General features: G+C 46.2%; 1 protein-coding gene across 1 annotated transcript; it reads right to left on the bottom strand.

Annotated features, from left to right (window-relative positions):
- Positions 1-674: 674 nt before the first annotated feature.
- LOC137482399 (rho GTPase-activating protein 20-like) lies at positions 675-17,039 on the bottom strand. Its single transcript, XM_068204674.1, has 14 exons — positions 16,903-17,039; positions 14,037-14,207; positions 13,372-13,521; positions 12,807-12,848; positions 11,997-12,081; positions 11,088-11,165; positions 10,839-10,905; positions 9,375-9,563; positions 8,463-8,638; positions 7,773-7,934; positions 6,591-6,700; positions 5,672-5,861; positions 4,969-5,086; positions 675-4,422 (listed from the first exon to the last, which is right to left on the bottom strand). Exons 1-14 carry the CDS (start codon positions 16,980-16,982, stop codon positions 2,684-2,686), a joined length of 3,357 nt encoding a protein of 1,118 aa, XP_068060775.1. The 5' UTR covers positions 16,983-17,039; the 3' UTR covers positions 675-2,683.
- Between the last annotated feature and the right edge of the window lie 2,432 nt (positions 17,040-19,471).

Here is a 19,471-nt window from a genome sequence, read left to right as displayed (position 1 = left end):
GTTTATTTCTTTTTACGAGCAAGCTGGGGGCTGTGGAACATTTTCAAGATTGGTCTCTGAGTTGCATTGTTATCTGGCTCATGAAAAATGAAGGCTGCAGATTTCCAAGCCCAGAACTCTGGTTTGTGTTACATTTTGCAGGACTTTGTTTTGTTTAAAATAAAGAAAAATGTTATAATGCAGAGCTGGGTTAGAGCAGCTAGCCAGGGAACTGTGCCCACATTAGGCAGCCTAAGATGAAGCAAAGAAAATTGTTTTCCCCTGCCTCACTCAGTGTTTCTCTAAACTATTCTCTTTCTAAGAGTTTCTTCTGATCCTTTTAGGTGATGCAAATTGTGAGCTCTTACTCTGCATTTGGTTCAGGTCCCTTTTGTTTGACCTGAGCCCAGCCACTGAATTTGCAGTCTGTTAGTATGTTTAAAATACAGAATCATCTCTCTTCCAAGAATAGGCAGACTTTTCTTATAATATTTAGTGCTGTTTCACCTTCTTGAAAAGACAGGAGCAATGCCTAGACTGCTGTGCTGGCAGAAGGCTTCTTGCCAGCGTGGCCAGCCTGGCAGACCTGGGCTGGGAGGTGAGTGTGTTTCACAGCAGTTCAGTGCAAATGCCACCACCCTGACACGGGGGAGAAGGGAGCCAAGAGCAAGGGAACAAAAGGTGACAACACCACGACAACTTGTGTGTCTTTTATTAAAACAGTTACAACTGTAGCTCTGGAAAAAAAAAAACAAACTGTGGATGCCTTATTGCTGTTCATGTGTGAGGAAAATTATGTTGGTGGTGGAGTTGTGTTATGATTATATACACCTTTCATTATACAAGGGGCACAAAGGTGATCTGGGACAGAGAGTGCCACATGTGAGAGGCAAACACCCTTCATCTAACAAAACAAACTGTATACACCTTGGAAAGTGGGCTCTGGGCTTCCCCCTGGTTCCCTTGCCCTAGTATTTGATGGTGTGAATTTGGAGTGCTGGGCCAGGTTCCTGTCACTGACCCTCACAGGCACCTGGCAGATGAGTGGAGGGATCTGACACTAGATAATTTTACAGAGGTGGCTTTCCCCTCTATGCAAGGACTGAACCATGGCAGCTGTCATGCAGCTCCAGCTCCGGCTATTTGCAGACACTCAGCAGCTTGCAGGGATACTTATTCCACAAGCACAACCTTTCAGTCATTAGGATTCATGTATTTCTCTTTTCCTTCACCCAGTCATTGTTGACTGAGTAAAAGGATTGTCTCTCTGGCAGATACCACCATAGAAAACTCTCATGTAACTTTCAAATGAACCATCCCAAACCTTTCGACCTTTGAGACCTTTCCCGCTGTTTTCTTAAAACAACCCGTCACACCAATCTGGTGCTCTCAGCATCTTTTTAGAGCTCAGCTGGCAGTGTCACAGCCCTCTAACAAGTCCCATTACGCCTGTGGCATTTCTGAGCATGGCTTTGAGGGATGCTTCTGGACTCCACTGGCTGCATCTCTTTGGTGGTCCTTACCAGCAGCCTGCTTAGCACATCCTTGCGTGGAATTCCCCAAACTCAATTCTGCTGGAGTGCACAGGGCCACATACTCTGCTGAGGGGGAACTCGGTGTTTCTCTGAGCCAGCATTGGTGGTGAAACCTGGACAGTTTCAGTTCATGGACTGACAACTTTCTGGCAAGATGTGACTTTGCTTCAGCATCTACTCAACAACATTCCTGACAACTTCCACAACTCCTTGACCTCGTGCTAAAACCAAGCCCTGCTCAAGTCCCTCTCAGTGTGACTAGGAATTTAGTCAGTTGTCTCATCCACACTGCCTCTAGAAAGGGGCATCAGCATTGACAGAAAATTGTCAACTTTCACTAGGACTGAAACTGCTAGTGACTGAGCTACTCCCAGAGGACACAGAACATTCACAGCCCTGTCAATGTGACAGTCCTAAAATCCTTTATGGCAACTGTGTCTCTGTCAAATGTTAACCTGGGGAAGGTATGAGAAGAAAGAATCACTGTGTAATTAATTCCAGAAAAAAAGCAATCTTGGGCTTAAAATGTTACACATGCTGTCTGTCAGTGAATGCTGGACTTTGGACTCTGGGCTCCAGCTGCTGATTTTGGAACCTAGCCTCAACCAATAATGACTGAGGGCTGTAAGCTAGACCAGAGCAGACAACAGATGAGCAGAGTGAAGCAGCAGTGATTTCTGGAATGAAGGTGAAGGATTTTCCTTTGGAGGAATGGTTGTGATGAACAGTGAATAATAGTGGGTTTTGTGCAAGTGTAAAGATTTTAAACAAATTCTTAAGAAGCATTAGTTGTCCCTGTTGTCCAGTCATCCACACACATCAGCAGCTGACTGGAGAAAATAAAGCAACATTTCTCTTTTCCTACTATTAAAAAAAAATGGAGTCAGGTCCTGTACAGGTCAGCTAATTCAAGGACAGGGAGAATTTGGTGGTATTCACTCCATTCCACACCCAGCCAGCAAAGTCTCTTTCATCAGAAAAGGGCATAAAGAAAACAAAAGAACAGCCCCCCACCTCCCACCAAAATGAGTATTACTTACACATTAGTGTCACTTTACACTTGTTGCCCCATGCAGCCTGCTAAATTCTACACACCCTGATCATATATTACAGAATATTTTCTGTTGCACATACACAGAAAAATATTTAGTTCCTCCACAACCATCGCCTTAGACAAATGTCTCTTCTGCCAACACCGCTGTGTCACGCTCCTCTGCAGCCACCTCTGCCAGAGGCTGGCTCCTGAGCCACTCCACCCTGCTCCGGAGGAGTTCCTTCTCCACTGCTTCCACCTCTGCTGTGGGACAGGGCTCAGTTTCATCGTGCTTGAAATAGTCCCTGATGGTGTTCCGGATGGAGTCAGGGAGGATGATGCGGATGGTGTGCCTGAATGTGTCCAAGCCCTTGCTCTGGGTTGGCGCCTGCGCCATTTCCACTGGCTGTCTCTCCAGCTCCTCGGGAGCAGAGGCACTCTGGGGGCTCTCTCTGTGCTTGGCCTGCAGGGATGGGACTGTTGGTTCATGGTGGTAGCGCCTGGAGATGGACTGCAGGACAAGGGGGGTGTTCTGCCCATAGAAAACTGTCTGGGGGATGTGGACTCTCACAGTCTGCAAGCTCTTGGACAGGCTGTGCTCACTGCTGCTGCTGGGTGAGTCTCTGCTGCTGGTGTTTGTCCCAGATCTCTCCTCTTCTCCCACTTGAGACGCGCAAGAGCTTTCTTTATTTGGGGCCACATAAAAAGTTATCTTGGTGCGCTTCAGGCTTTCCTGGCTCAGAGGGCAGTCATCAACACCTTTGATTTCTATGTTCTTCACTGTCTTCTCCCTGTGCTGCTGGTGGCTGACCTGTGAGGATGTCTCACTGGATAGGCTGGCAGCTGGGTACTCAGGGCTTTCTTCAAACTCTTTGGTATAATCATGGCTCCTGAGCCCTGGACCAGGGCACCCTGAACAACTCAGCTGTCTCTCCTCTTCTTCCCAGTCAATGTCAGTGAATGGGCTTCCCATGGCAGCTCTGCTGACACATGGAAAACCTTTCTGCTCTCCAATGCAATGACTCATCTCTCCAGCCTTGGGTTCACCCTCATGAAAACTGTCCAAATTGCACAGATGTAAAGGCACAGGGGATGTGAATGATTTGTGCCACTCTTTTTGGGACCTCTTGGCAGCTGTGGGAGACACAGCATGAAGCCTGGCAGAAGTGCCAAACATGAATGGCAGTGATGAGACATCTGTGGGACTAATGGCTGATGACTCTGAGCAGTAAGAGAAAGCACTGTCTAAGGAGCTAAGCGAGGAGGCAGATGGGGAGGTGGTGGTAGAGGACAGGCTGGAGAAGCTGGACCTGTTGGACAGGCTGGACTTCTGAAGGCTGAGCTGCTTCACCCTGGAGGTGGTCTGGGGTGATTGCCACGAGTTCTGCCTGGCCTTGTTAACCCCAGGGCTTAGGCCTTCATCAATGAGCTTCTGGCTCTCCACCTGCAGCTGCCTGAGCCTGTGGATGTAGTCTGTGTGGCTGCTCATGATGGTGGCATCGCAGCTGGACTGGCGGGCCACTGGCTCGTGGCCCTGTGCGGGCAGCTGGGAGCTGAGGCAGACGCTGGGCTCTGAGGAGCACCGGTCCCTGGCCGGGCTGAGCGAGCGTATGGAGCCCATGGAACAGAAGGAGCCATCCTCCTCCAGGAGCTCATAGCTGTCTGCACTGGCATTGGTCTGGGCTTTGCTTTGGTAGCAGGCTGTGATCTCGCTGAACAAGTCCCAGTCTTCCTGATCCTCATCAAGTAACAAGCTGCTGGGTTCTTCAAAAATGGCATCTGTTTCAGATTCCAGGTGGTGCTTTGGCCCTTCTGGATCACAAGTGGAAAACTCCAGCTCATCAGAGGAATCATCATGCTGAGCCAAGCCTATGTCTGAGGCAGAGGACACAAATTAATTTGTTGCCATATATATAGTACCTCACAACCAAAACAGGAAAGTTATATGAAAAACAAAGATAATCCATTCTTCTCACAGGAAATAATAAAAAAATTCTGGCTTGATGACCACTTTTCACCAATGGCCTGTATTCATAGGATAGCTAACAGAGACAACTCCATCTCTTCCCATACAAACCACGTGATTTAACCTTATAGAACTAACCTGGAAAATAAAAATACTGCTGGGACATGGCAGTGCTAAGGCTACTCTAAATTCTTGCAATGGCTAGAGTAGGTTTAACAGCAGCCACAGAGAAAGACAACCATCTCTGGGGACACACTGGAGTTTCTGCACCTCAGCCCTCTGCTTTGCTATCTCTTCCTGCCTATGCTTGACAGGCAAAGGGAAAACCAAACCCAACTGGTTTTCAATGCTGTTCCTTAGAAGAAACATGGAGGTAAAGCAAACTCTTTTGTCTGAGGACTTTACCTATTAAAAGATTTTAAATATTTCTGGAAGATTTAGTACCACCAACTTACCCAGAGATTCCGCTGAGTTTTTGGACTTCTTTATGTCAGGTCTTTGGAACAAGGAAGCAATATCACCCCCAAAGATCTCTCCTGAGTTTTCAATCAGAAACTGCACTAACAAGGCCACCTGGCAAAGACAGGAATTCACTGATTCAGTTTCATGAAAACACAGCAAGTAAAATCATACGCAGATCGTCTCATTTTTTTTACAAAGATGTGATTTCCTCAAGAAGCTGTTAATAATGTGGCAGTGCATCTGCATGAACACCTGAGGCAAGAATAAGAACTATGTGAACTGGTACTGTGAGCCAGGTACAGCACATTCTACACTTTTTCTCACTATTGCTTACACCTCATAAGCTACAAGCAAACATTCCTACTTTCTGGTTCACTGTTGTGCTCATTGCTTATTTTGTTCCAGCTGAGGTGGCAGTGTCCAACTTCAGCTGCTCCAGTTTTCTTGTGCTTGCTTGACCATACAGGAAGTTCATCTGGTGAAGCAATCACTGCTTGCCTTTTCACCCTGGACAGTCTGAGGGGCTAAACCCTGCCCAGCATGGGCACAGCTGCACAGAGGAAAGGGTGGGGCCTGGGTGCCACTCAGCCAGCACTGCCACTGGCCCTATGCCTTCATTTAGACTACAAAAGGCCGTGCCCATAAAAAGCAGTGAAAGAGGAAAGCAGAGGTGAGGCCAAACTCTTGGAAGATTACCTTCTTTGTAGACCGGCTCTCCTCTTCAGGCCCAGTGGGACTCGGTAGCCACAGCATATTGGGTGCTATGCAAAGAGCCAGGTTAAAGGCATTCATCTGATTCACTCCAGAATTCTGCTCAATATGATGGAGGACTCCAAAGAGGTGTCTGAGTAAGATGAGGTTGGCCTCTGGAAGCTGGTTGACGAGACTATTCAGGGAGTGGGAAAAAAGGAAAACAGTGCTGTTCACAAACATCTGCTCTTTGAATTCCCGAAGTTGCATCCCAAAGCTTTTTCCCCCTCCTGCCCCTTTGTACCCAGCCTGAGACATCGACATTTGAGAATAAGATGAATCTGTGTCACTCCCCTCCACCAACTCATGTGAGAGCCACAGCTCTGCATCCAAATTTCCCACCTGCTCTGGTTATAGAACTGGAGGGACAAGGGACTTGGGTTCAGAGCATGTGGGAGGGAACCCACAATGCCTTGACTAAACAGGGAATGCCCAGAGGAGAGAGGAGACAGCTCCAGGCCAGACCATGCCACTGTGTCATGTGCTGGGGAGAACATGGATAAAGAAGGCCCTGGCTAAATGGTAAGGTTCATAAACTGAGCTGAGCCATGGTTGAATAAACGGGATATCCAACAGGAGGCCGATAAACTGCTCGTGCTCAGGGCAGCAGTTTCAAGGCAGTAAAAGTGTTTTCAAGGTCCATGTCTCCACCTTGACAGGGTGGTTTCTTCTAACTGCCAATATGATGATCAGCCTAATTTCATGCACATAAGAATAAAATTACTGTCATTAAAGATTTAATTCTGCTATCATAGATGCACTCCTGGAGCATTGCCAGTATCTCCCAGAAAATAAAGGCGATTCTTAGGCCCATATGATCCCCTTTTTCCCACCAAAAGAAACTTTTACAAAGGCTTTTACAAACCTTTTGATAGCTTCAATCTTATGTGCCCGATTTTCTGTGTCCACAGCTTCCATCCACAGTCCGTGCATGTCTGAGGATAGAACACTGTCAGGTATATTTCGGAGAAAATCCTGAATTAAATATATATATGCAGAGCAGTCTGGTCAGTTTTGAATTCCTGGTTTCAGTTTCACAATGCATATAGTCACTGTTTATTCATATTAAGCACAAGATAAAACAAGACACTACACAAACATGTTTATTCTACCCTCCCATGCCCACCAAGCTGTCTTCCTCAGGCTCTTCTATGGCAGCACTGCAGGATGAACAGGCAGCCCTTCTGTTTTGCCCCTTCTCCAGAGCAGGACTGTCCCTTTTCCAATCCAGCAGAGGACTCAGCCCTAGGGCTCTGCACAGATCTCTCTGAAACATTTCTCAGCTAGGAGGACTGCTGGTTTTTTTTAGGGGACTATTCAACAACTCAATGTATGTCTTGTGTTGGGAAGTGCCTGAATATCAGGCCAACAAGAAAAAAGGGAATTTTTTTTATACTTTGGTGCCTAAATTACTCTGACCAGATTTAATTGCCAGTACAAAATACAGACTTTTCCTTACTGAAACATGGGTCTAATCACAAGCTTCATCCCTCGCCCATCACAACCCCTCTTCTTGGATTTAGCAGCTGTTTTCCCTTGTGCTTGCTGGCTGATCAGAGGGTGAAGGCTGGGGGTCCAGACAGCACAGGTCAGCTCCTGTTTTGGGGGTTGCAGAGCAGCTGCCTTCAAGTGGCACAAGTCCTCCCAAACCTCCTGCAGCCTCTTTCTTGCATTCAGAAATGAAAAAGAACATCTGTGCTGCTTCAACCAAAGAGTTTTATGCATATTTCAGTGCAGCATCTGTCCTGTTATTTGGCACTGTACAGACATCACAGCTGCCTCGTAGGTGAACATCACTGTACTTCCTGCTGGGGGTGGTTTGGTATGGGCAGGTGCCAAAGGGAGCCCTGTCGTGAGGGGCTGCACGTGTCTGCATGTGAAAACCAGGTCACTGTATCACCTGTGTGTACCAAACAGGTGAAAATGTTCCTTGCTGGAAAATGCTTTCTGTTCCCCTGAAATCCTCCCTACCCATAAAGACTCATTGCTTCCTTAAAGAAGGAAGGTACCATCAGCCCAGACAGCTGAGTTTCTTGGCCACACATACCGTGATGACAGCTGCAGCCACAAAGACTGACTCTCCATCCACCTGAACATCATCTCCAGAGTTCAGCTTCTCTTTCAGTTCCTTGCAAGTCTTGGCATTGGCGGAACGTCTGAAAATGCCCCTAGTAGAGGGACCTTCATGGTACAAGAGGAGCAGCATATCCTAGAGAGAAAACCCAGTTGTACTTTAGAGCCCAACACTTTACCCTCTTGTTTGTGTATATTATACATCATGTGCTGTAATGTAATTAGCAGGAGACCAAGTCAGTAATGGAAAGAAAACAATACAAGAGATTTATCCTGATCTAACCAGGGACAAAAACCTGACAGGCAAGCTGCAGATAAAGTTCATGAGAGCACACTTATCCTGTGACAAGTGCGAGCCCCAGGGGACTCTTGTAGTGAGTGAGTTCTAGGCTACATAGCATGGCAGGATCCACTGACATTGCCCCTTGTCAGCTGGTGATGACCTGGAGACACCCCTTGAAACAGGACAGACATCTGTAAATTAAGTGATAGGGATTATCCAGGAGAGGGTTGTTCCCACCCTTGTTACTGAGCTGACTCTGGATCACAAGTAAACGATGGTCCTCTTCCCCATTCAATCCTCATCAATGCTGCAAGTGGCTTTAAATTTTGGGCTAAACACACCAAATTTACGTCAAGACAAGCAGTCCAGGCTGCTGCTTACCATGATTGGCTTGGGAAGGATTCCGTCAGGACAGACAGAGGACAGGGACAGGCCGAAGAGTTTCCGTGGTGTGGTAGGTGACTGTGAAGGAGGGCTGCCCGTGGGGGTGCTGCTGCTGCGGCGCAGGGCCCAGTCAATCAAGGACTTCTTCCTCTTGGTGTGTTTCTGCAGTGACTCTGAAACCAAACACAGACCTTCATTACACACCTGTCTGTCCTTCTGGACAGTGAGTGATCGATAGAGGAGGCAGAGTTCCCAGCAAAACAAGCACTTTCTACCCTCACCTGTTTATTAGCTGCACTCTTAATGGGCATGGTTAGACAATATACAGCAGTGAAGCCACTTATTCATCTCTCAACCATCAGCAAAACTCTCAATCCCCATTCTTCAGGGAACCTTGCTGTCTCTGCAGTGCAAGAATCACTTCACTCTTGTGACCAGTGATAGGCCTTGAGAAAATGGCATGAAGCTGAGTCAGGGGAGGTTTAGGTTAGATCTCAGGAAAAGGTTTTTCACTCAGAGGTGGCTGAGCACTGGAACAGACTCCCCAGGGCAGTGGTCACAGCATCAAGGCTGTCTGAGTTCAAGAAGCATACGGACAATGCTCTCAGGTGGATGGTGGGGTTCTTGGGTACAGGGCTAAGACTCCATGATACTGATGGATTTCTTCCAACTCAGCATTTTCTATGATTCTCTTACAATGACTTGCAGTTGAAGACCAACGAAGGACTGAAAGCTAAGTCTGAACATTTGCACAGAGAAATTTCACCTCTCTGCAATCTCTTCCTCTTTACGTTACGTGCAGGTATGAGAGCAGCTCTGGGATACCTGTTTGATGCCAGAAGAGCTCAGCACTGCACTGGACAGCAAGAAAGTCTCTATCTGGCTCTACCACACTCCTGCAGCCCTTACCTCTCCTCAGCTGCATTGGAGCTTGGAGTCTGGGTTTCAGGACAAACTGACACTGTTTTTCCTTTGGGAGCTGAGCAAGGAAGGAAGCCTCTGTCCCATCAGCCAGGAGAGTGTTATTGTTGGTTCTTTGTTGCTGGTCAGCAGAGTCCCGGAGACAGCTCAAGGCGATGCTGAAGGGATGCTCATGCCCTGTTGAGCAGAGTTGTGTAAAGAGCAAGCAAAAATGCAGAGCTATGGTAAAAACTCTTATTGTTATTGGGAAATTCCAGCTTTGGTGATCTCCATGGTGAATGCTTAGAACTTAACAGACAAAATTCAGTGGTTTATTTTAAAATGATTCTTCTATTTCTGAAATAATCCCCTACAGATCTGTGGCACTCAAGCACCACTGTGACTGTCCTCAAGGCCCCCATATACACACCTACCCTTCCTCAAGCCTGAGGAGGTTCTAAAACCTAAACACAAATTGTTAGAAAGGAAAGTTTTCAAATAAACAGCCTGTGAAGGCATTGGTGCAAGTGGCCTACATGTGCTCGTGATGTCAGTTTAGCACTGGATTAAGGTAGCAGTTCAAAAGATAACAACCCATATGCAACAAACTGGGCTTTCAATATGGTGCAATGTTTTGTGTGGAAAGCAGTTTCATCATTTGTGAACTGACATGCAATGAAAACTAAGTAAGTACCAAACAAGTAGGATAAGCATGTTAGCTTCCTAACTAGAGGCTTGTAATTCACCAACATACCATGGAAAAATTCTGCTTCTTTCAGTTACCAAAGTGCCTTCCTCTAGATCTAAAACACTCCTGCTGAATGACCACCTGACTGCAGCAATTGGTTTTGTTCTGACAGAGCTCGAAGGCAAAGGGCCTGGGAAGTGTCAGGAGATGCTCTGTCTGACAGAGATCAGTGGACACCTCTGTCACAGACAGCTGAGGCTGGCCCTGACCTCCTGCTCTGCCCGTGAGGAGGCCCCTGCAAAGCGGAGCAGGAGAGTAGGACCAGCCTCCAAACCTAGCCCTGCAAGCTCATACCAGCAGTCAGAGGGATTGAATTAGGCTTTGAGGCATGTCCTACCCCTGCACCACACCTGCTGCAAAGAAGGAACTTCTTGGGCCAGCCTAAAGATCTCCCATTATTTGGAGCATCTGCTGAAAAGTGTGATGGGCTCCCACCCAGAAGTGCACAGATTTGCTTGGAAAATGGAGGTAAGTGTGAAGTTTTCCAGAGGTATCACCATGCTCTAATTAAATGTGGATGCTGAGATGATAGAAGCCAAGTGACATCTCACAGCAACTTGCTGTCACTTCTGACATCAAGAACAGTGTCCCTACTATTGCTTTTTAAGTGAAGAGTGCAATGTTTGTGATGTTTCTCTGCCACATACACTAATACAATTTATTACTTGTTCCTTTGGTGCCAGAATTAAGCACCAAGATGATGCTCAGTATGGGAGGGTTCTTACCAATGAGAGGGTAAGCAGGCTCATCTTTTCCTGAGACCACCCAGAGGTGGTGTTCACTGGTCCTGCCCTGTTGGGTGAGAGACAAAGAAGAGAAAAATGTTAGTTGAGAGGAGCCAGAGTGAGGGTCCATGAGGTTACCCTTCACTCAGAAAGCAACAGACAGCAAATCTTCACTTATCCACACCCACACTGTCCTGTGAAGCAGATGCTGCCAGCATCCTTAGCTAACATCTGTCACCTGCCACTTACAGGGAGCCCAAGCTGTAGAAGGGTCTTCTTCATCACACTCTCTGCAGTTTCCACATTGGACACGTTGACTGCAGTAGTCTAGAAAGGCAAACGGAGAAAATACAGGAAGCTAAGAAAAAGATGAGGAGTTTGGTTGCAGTTTCCTGTAGCTTCAAATTCTGGGGAAAATGTCACATCTCTGTCTAATGACTGTCTTTACTACATGTTCATGGTTGGATGAGCTGTACGAATTTGGACTACACCAGAAAGGATGATGGGTATCAAACATGAAAGCTATTCTCCACTACTTCTTCTGTCATGGGTCTATTATACCATCCAAAGAGTTCATCCAGCAGAAATCACAGGAGGTGGGTGGTGCTTAGATGCTGTGTTTGATCCCATCAGTGTTTGGCTGATTATAGTGCCACTGTCACTCAAAAGGGTGAACATGGAACATGGCTCATCAACCATGAGTGCCAGGGGTCACTCTTTGAAGGAAGAACACCCAGGAGGCAAATGTGACCCACCAAGCTCAGCATGAAGCCAAGAAATGTATGCTAGACTGGGAAACATTCCAGTAAATTAGTTCAGGACAACACACCAGTGACTCTGTGATCAATATCCTCTATTCATAGCACTGGAAATAGGAATTGACTGTGGTACTCAGCCACAAACTGAATTTTGAACTGAAGCAAAAGGAAAAGAGAAAAGAAGTCAGAGGCACATAATAATCTTAAGAATTAAGTGCTGTTTGGTAAGGGTCTGGCTACCTCCTCATTTGTCATACCAAAACCCTCCATGTGGCCTTCCAGGTGGGAAGGATGCAGATACCCAGATGCTGGAATACTAGCACAGCCCTGCATTCCCTCCCCTACTCCACAGAGCCCTGTGTAGTCTTGATCTGATGAGCAGGTTCTTAGCTTTACTTACAGAAGAACAGTTGTCATCATCCAGCACAACGATCTGAAGGGTCAGATTCTTCAGATACTCATTTTGCTTTACCTCATTGATATGCCTGAAAGTCAAAGAAAAAAGGGATGTAATTTCCCAGCCAAATTTGAGAAGAACCCTAAAATTTGGATGGGACATCCTCCTTGGCACTGTAATAAATACAGATTAATTATGACACACATGAAGGTAATGTTCATAGTGAGGCCATGTGCTCTTACTGACTTCTTTATCTACCTGAAGCACAAAGACTAACAATCCCTCACATGCAGTACTTCAGTGCAGGTGGATGTGTCCTGCATAATACCTTCCAGTGTTCCCTCAGGATCACTACTGTTCTCCACAAATCAGATGATTTCTTCCCCTCTTTGTCTCTATATAAACACTTTTGTCTGGGTGGTAGTGGAAGCAACATAGAAAACGTAAAAGAAAAAGAAAAAATTGTAACCTCTAGATGTAACATAATAAAAATTTTAGTTCTAATCAAAAAACATCAGAAGAATCAGTAACACTTGTGACAGTTCTACAATGATTAGCAAAGTCAACCTCCAGCTCCAAAGGGAAAAGGATGCTCCAATAATATCATCTTCTGATGCACCCCCTTTTTTCCCATCTGTTAACACCAATTTTGCACTCTCCTAGGGGCATCTATATTCGGATTTCAAAGGTGGATTTTTCAAACGGCACTTAGACACTTAACATGCTGAAAATCAGAGCACAGTTTGAAGGGCAAATTTCTCTAAGGCCTGGAGAGGAACCACCTGGAAGGAGGATGAAAGGAGGGCCACTTACCACAGTAACACTGACAGCCATCGTTCCTTCACATCAGCTGAGCTGAAGACAAAAAGGGAGGCAGATCATCAAACAAGTGCTGAATGGGTAACAGCCTTTGGAAACTCTACCCAATTTCATTTATATATGGCTGTAAGTCAAAGTTGTTTCCTGCAAAGCCCTGGAACAAAAGCACAGTCCTTTCCTTCTTCTGTTCTATTTTAACAAATAACAAAAATAATAATAACAAAAAAATCCCAGCAACAAATTGGACCAGGTTTCCTGTCAGACTGGTGAGTGTTCAGATAAGAGACAAATCCCTTTCTGTGAAGTTTGAGTTAACTCATCTTGTGGACCCTCATTATTTTTGCAGTGACCTTTAATTGCTATTTTCTTTCTCCTAGTATTTCCTTCCCAATGTCTGCTGTTCCTAGAACTATTGCTGCCAGCACAGCTTACCCGGGTTCCAGGGTGAGGAAATGGAAAAGGAAATGGGCCCTTTAGCCTCAGTCATTGTTTCACTTGACACAGGGAGACCTGAGTAGCTACTGGGATGCAGAGGGAGGTCTGATGTCTGATAAGATACCTGAAGGTGACAACATAGTTGGTGATAGGCCAGCCAATGACAAATGAATTCTCAGGACTCATCTTTTTCTCTGTCACTTCGCTGAGACGGGTGCCGGTCCACACTTCACTCAGATGCACTTGCTTTTTCAGCTTCAGGCTGGAGGAGGATCTACAATGGAAATTATTAATTCCTTAGGCCAGAGAATAACATTTAGACCTCCAAAGTCTGGTCATGCTCCTTTCAAGTCATGCAGATGCAGTTAGAGCTCTTAATTTATGTGTGACAGAAGGAGTCAGACTGAAAGTCAGCTTTGTCCTTCTGCCTCTTGCCCTCATAGTGTATCTTCAAGCAACCTCATAAGGAAATGGGCAAAACTGATTAGACAACCTTTTTCTTCAGACAAATGGAGTGAAACATTAATACCAAGAAGAATTTGTGAAGGTGGAAGGGGGAAATGCCATATTTTAGATCCACATTTCCAAAGAAGCATTGTTTTGGAGGCTGGTGGGTGCTCCACAAACAGATCAGAGCCTCATAGAACCTCATGAGTTGGAAGGTACCCACATGATCATTGAGTCCAACACCTGGCTCTGCACAGGACAGCCCCAAAAATCCCACCACATGCTGAGCCTAGCTTCAACAGCACCTACTGGGGAAAAGGAATGAGTGGAAATTCTTCTTACTTGGACTTGGCAATGACCAGCACATCACTCAACAAAATCAGATGTCTTTCCTGGGTCTGCAGGCCCACTGTTAGCTGCACTCGCTCGTCCAGGATGAAGGTGGAGCCTGGGCTACTGAACACCCCACTTGGCAGCCCATTGTCTGAATGGGAAGAGGAAAGAGTAGTTTCCCTGGAGGAGTAAGAAAAAGCACAAGACTTTGTCAGAAGCTTTCCTTAGAAGGGTTTGTGATGGGACACAGGCATCTGTTTTGGAGGAGCCTGAGAGCTCTGTGCTTCTCCCAGCCCCTATTGCTCTCTATTATGACCCACATTTGCCTCTGCACAATTAAATTTACCAGCCTCAGACAGACGGAAAACTGCCTAAAAGCCCACACCAAATCTTGTGAGATTAATCTGCTGAAATAGTAGTTTTTGAGTAATTTCTCATTCAGGTAGAAGACTTACTTCCTGCACATGTGTGTGAGCTATGACTTGAACGTGGAAAGCTCATGGCGTGGCTCAGCTGGGCGTGGCGGGCACTGCCCTTTCTGTGCATGTTTTCCATCCAGACTGAACAATTTGTCAGCACAAGAGTTGCAGCAAAAAGAAAATGAACTGCATGTACTCATCTAATTCCAGACATCTGATTCTGGCTTGCCTGGCAGCCATACAGCTTGTTGTTTCCTCTGAGATTCATAGAGGTGCTCACCATTTCCAAAAATCCCTGAGGGTTTTTGCATGTTGACTTCAGTCAACAAGGCAGCATGGAGACTGAACCAGACCCTCTCCCTGTGCTGTCCCCAGCTGGAAGAGCTCTGCCAAGTGCAGTCTCCTCGTTTGCACCTCAGCACCCCCCAGAGCACCCCCTCAGCTCTGCTCTGAGCTCAGGTCAGCTGGCACCCAGCAGCTCCCACAGCCATTTCTGGGTCTCAGCGTGTGGGATGTGCTGCATGAGCATGGAAGAGTTCCTGCTCACACAGTGTGTTTGTGTGCCTGAGCCTGACTTCATTAGTGAACCTCTGAGACATGGCCTTAGACTGACACGGAAAAAAACTCACAGAGATCCTCCTGTCTCTACACATAGACAAAGATATGTATCTTGCTTGCAGGCAAGGATACTTGCCTTCCCTTCACCCCTCAGCAATTCTGCTCTACTCCTCTACCCTCTAGTCTGAGGACACTCCACACAAACAAATAAAAAACCACACGAGCTGTAATTGTAGTATTTTTGACGTCGTTGGTCTTAACTCAGTTTCCACTGGCCTCATAACTGAACTCACTTGATTTCACAGGAATGAGGTTAAAACCAGCCAGTAGCTGCTTTACTAAAATCCTCCCCCAGTCACAGGAACACCTGCACTCTGGCAAACAGAAATTCCCTCTTCCCTCCTCCACAGCCACCACCAAGTGAATCTTGACTTATGCAGCTGTGGGGCTGTAAGTGAGAAGCTTAATCGCCTTCAGATATGATATTAAAAGCTCTCCATGTCTATCAGCTGAGCAGTGGGAGCTGCAGCATCTCACAATCCCAAGCAGTGGATTTTCTAAAGCTGGAGGATTACCCCACTTTATAAACACAATGGCAGGATAGCAAAAAAATCTCACAGATGCTTTCATGGCCTGAGCAAAGATGGCATTGGACCAGCACCCTTCATAGCAATTCATCACAAGAAACATTTAAAGCTTCCCTCCCTCATGAGGATATTCTCCAGCCAAATAAAGTCAAGAATTTGTTTCTCTTCCTCACGTTTTTTTTTTTCCTACTGCAATTTAGAGGGGGTGGGAGGAACAAAAAAGAAGTCACATAACTTTGTGAAATGACAACCAAATGAAAATCAGTCCTGCCCTTCATATTAAATGGTTCTGTGAGACTGACACTCCCCCCTCTTTGCAGGGAAGCAGGCTGTACTGTGCATCAATCACCAATGGTGGGACGCAAAAGGGATATTCTTCAGGAGGGCTGGTCCAGATCAAAGTGTCAATCAGTTCAGCTTTAACTTCTCCTTCTTGCAAAGAAAGAAAAAATCAAACTGAACAAATCCCTCAGGAAATGTTATTTACAAGACTGCTATCAGAGCAAGGCAGAAAGGACCATGGTATCCCCTTATCTGTCTCTGGCAGTAACACAGTGCTGCAGGGGGGATGAGGCCAAGGAGGACTCAGCTCCCACTGGACTGAGGTGCTCAGCTCAGGGCTAAGTAAGAACACAGTGTTTCAGCAGAAAATGTGCATGTCTGGCACGTCCCTGACTCTGCTGACACTCCTGGTGCCTCACACTGCAGGAGCAAAGCATCAGCAGACACTCAATGGAGGTGCAGGCATGGGGGCAGCTCTCCACTACCTGAGCTGGTATAAGGGAAAGCTGCTGCCCCCTGACAGGGACAGGGCTGGCCTGGAGCTGTCTGGGTCTGGCAGCTCTTCCAACAAGTGTCCTGAGCTGATGCCATCCTGCACAGGGCTGTCAGGGCCTGGGCATGCCTCCCACCACTCCCTCCATCTCCAGAAGCAGCTCCAGTCCCCTCACCTGCCCAGGTGTACCTGTAGCTGAGCCAGAAACAATTCTCAGGACTATCCCTCCCACTGGCAGCCCAGCACATGGAGCAGGGGCTGCAGAGGGCTCTGGCAGTGAGGAAGCTGGGGGTGGCTGCACAGGGAAACTCTGAGGTATAAGGTCAGGATGCTCAGAGGTGCTAAATCTGCCTCAGCCCATGTCCTGCAACCCACCACGTCTGTCTGGTGCCTTGTCCCCCTCCACCTGCCCCCACCTGCCCCTGCCACAGGACCAAATTGCCCTCAACGTGGTTAAATGGGTTTGAAAACCAATTCGATTTCAGTCTGTGCAGGCAGAAAGATGGAAACAGGAGTCAGAAAGGTATTTTTTCTACCTGGAATGGGACTTTGATTTTCCAAGAGCTTTAGTAATGGCAGATGAGGTAGATCGTCTTCTCTGGACGATGGGCTTCATCTTCTGCAAGACAAAAAGACATTCAAATTAGCCTGGCCACCTTGGAAGCAGACCTGCTCATTGCACTCTTCAAATTCTCTTTTTGTGTAGCTAATAATTATGAAACCTCAGAACTGAAAGCCATGATCTGTACTGTCAGATACCTCCCTCCCCTTTCTGATCATTAAAACACTGGTCAACTCTCACATTTATGTTTTCACAGCCAAATCCCAAAGTAATTATATGAATAAACAGGGAAAAAAAAACAAAGGATGAAGTTCAAGAAAAACTTCCAAACACTCATACCATAGAATAGTTTGTTAAGGAAAGGTATAGAAATACAATTTAAAACTGGACCAAAGATATGAAGAGCATATTATACTCTAGGGAGTTGTACTTTATCAGCTGGAGGAATGGATGAGGTTCCTTAGTAGATTTTTCTCTATTTTCATTTTCCATGACTCACAGGTTCAGCAAACAGGTTGTTACCAGGCCCCTCTCCAGGCAGCCTAACCTCAAAACACTTGTGTCTTTTATAACAGCCACAGCCACCAAGGCTTGTATAACACAGAACTGGGGTGACTGTAATGGTGAGACCTGTGAGTTAGAAATTATAACATTCCAAGTCTGCATATACAGAGGTCACAGGTCTCATTTTATTTGCTAAGTAAATTTTGTGCTGGAGAAAGATGAGAGATTTTAGCATGGGAGAGAAATCCTTATATCAGTGACTCTTTGATTAGTAAGCATGGGAAAATCTGTCCCGTGGCTCATTTCTAATTTCAGCATTTGCCTATGTTAGAGCTTTAAGTGCCAGGAAGTTCAGAGTATGTTGAGACTTACTGATCTTTTGACTTCTGTATGTTACAAAATATGAAAAAATCTAAGAATAAAAGAAACCATGATTGCTGGTTGATGAGGGAGGGCTACAATGGGGAAAGGATGTTGCTTTTGTTAACTGTATATTTTTCAAGGTCTGTGCTGAGCAGTGAAAACATTCATTGCATGAGAGCTCACTGGTCCCATCTCTGAGAATGCAAGGCTGTTACAGCTCAGCACCTTATGACAACATTACCATTCTTGTGATGTCAGAGGAGGGTATTATCCTCATATCAGTGCTGGAAATGCAAAGGACAGAACTATTTCAGTCAATTTGTATGACTGGGGCTCACCACATCGTGTCAGGTTTTTCAGAGCAAACTGGAAGGCTGGCTGGGGCTGGTTTGAAGTGCTTGCTTCTGTTTACCCTCCCTGGAGCTACAGGAGCCCAGCATGGCTGCAAGTCTGTCTCCAGGGCTTTATGTGAGAGAATAGAAGTTGGTGGAAGTGATTTAATGCTGTTCAGGAAGGGAATCCATGGCAGAGGCTGGAGTGGAGTCCAGCTGCCAGGGAAGGGACATCCTCCTCATCTCCCATTTAGTTTACAAGACACCTTTTGACTTCTGCAGCCAAGGTCCTGGGAGTCTTACAGGCTGGAGCTTTCTACAACACAGACTCCTGACTCCATGCCTGATCAGGTCCAACAGAGGCCTCCAAAGCACAGATGACCTTGTGAAAAAGAATGTATGATCACATAACTTGAAGTTGGAGTGGCCCTGCAAGTGTGACTTAATAAATCAATTTCCTAATACATGGATATTCAGCTTTGCAGTATCCTTAGTGCTCCCTAAGCTGGTTCCCTGGGTACATGTACATATGTAGACAGAGACAGATGGACAACAATTTTTCCCTCATACCCTGCTGTGATATTGCCAAGCAAAAATCTGTCTTTGGAAGTTTCACAAGGAGAAATGAATAAAAATAACATCAGCTCACAAATGCTTGTTTTAAAAAAAGGAAGTCCCTACTAAAACAGAACATCTGGCTTCTGGAAGCGCCTTAATAGGATAAAACATTCTTACAAACATAATGCAGCAAAGCATCAGTTATGCATTATCTTAAGGTGGGCAGCAAGGATGGGTGTAGATGCCTGGGGGCAAATGCCAGCAGCTGCCACTGCAGAGGTCACTGGTGAAGACAGGGTGAGCTGATGCACTTCTGTGCCAGGGACAGTGAGATTGCAGCAATATCTTCAATGGCACTGTAATAAACCCTCACTCGTGATAGATCTCCTGTGCCAAAGAATCCCACGGCACACAATACCTGGCTGTAGGTAAGGCAATCATTCTGGCCACTCCAAAGCCACTCTCTTCAGGGGTACAAGTGGTGCTAAAGACAGACATGATGGAATTTTAGTGTAGGAGGGCATTTATCCCAGAATAAACTTCAGGGAGTTGGTGCTGGTGGATTTCTTCTTCTGACCACTGTTTCTGAATGGTGACAGCAATGCCTTCCAAGCAACCTTGTCTGAGGACCTGTCCTACAGCACCACCTCCAGCAGGCACTGAGCTACCCTTGGAAGTCTAACAAAGACAGTACTGTGAGTTTCCAGTGGAATGCTGTGACTACAGGACATAAGGTACTCCCCATACTTGATCTATCTGAAAAAAATGCAGAGATCATCAGCTGTC

The sequence above is a fragment of the Anomalospiza imberbis genome, chromosome 14 (genome assembly GCF_031753505.1).
Source record: "Anomalospiza imberbis isolate Cuckoo-Finch-1a 21T00152 chromosome 14, ASM3175350v1, whole genome shotgun sequence".
Classification (NCBI taxonomy): domain Eukaryota; kingdom Metazoa; phylum Chordata; class Aves; order Passeriformes; family Viduidae; genus Anomalospiza; species Anomalospiza imberbis.
This window is presented reverse-complemented; position numbering and strand designations above follow the sequence as displayed.

Coding starts and splice junctions, on each gene's coding strand:
- LOC137482399 (XM_068204674.1), bottom strand. CDS start 16,982: ATGAAGCCCATCGTCCAGAGAAGACGATCTACCTCATCTGCCATTACT. Junction 10,906..11,087: donor TTCTACAGCTTGGGCTCCCT/GTAAGTGGCAGG, acceptor CTCACCCAACAG/GGCAGGACCAGTGAACACCA. Junction 5,087..5,671: donor AGAGCCGGTCTACAAAGAAG/GTAATCTTCCAA, acceptor TGTCTTTGCCAG/GTGGCCTTGTTAGTGCAGTT.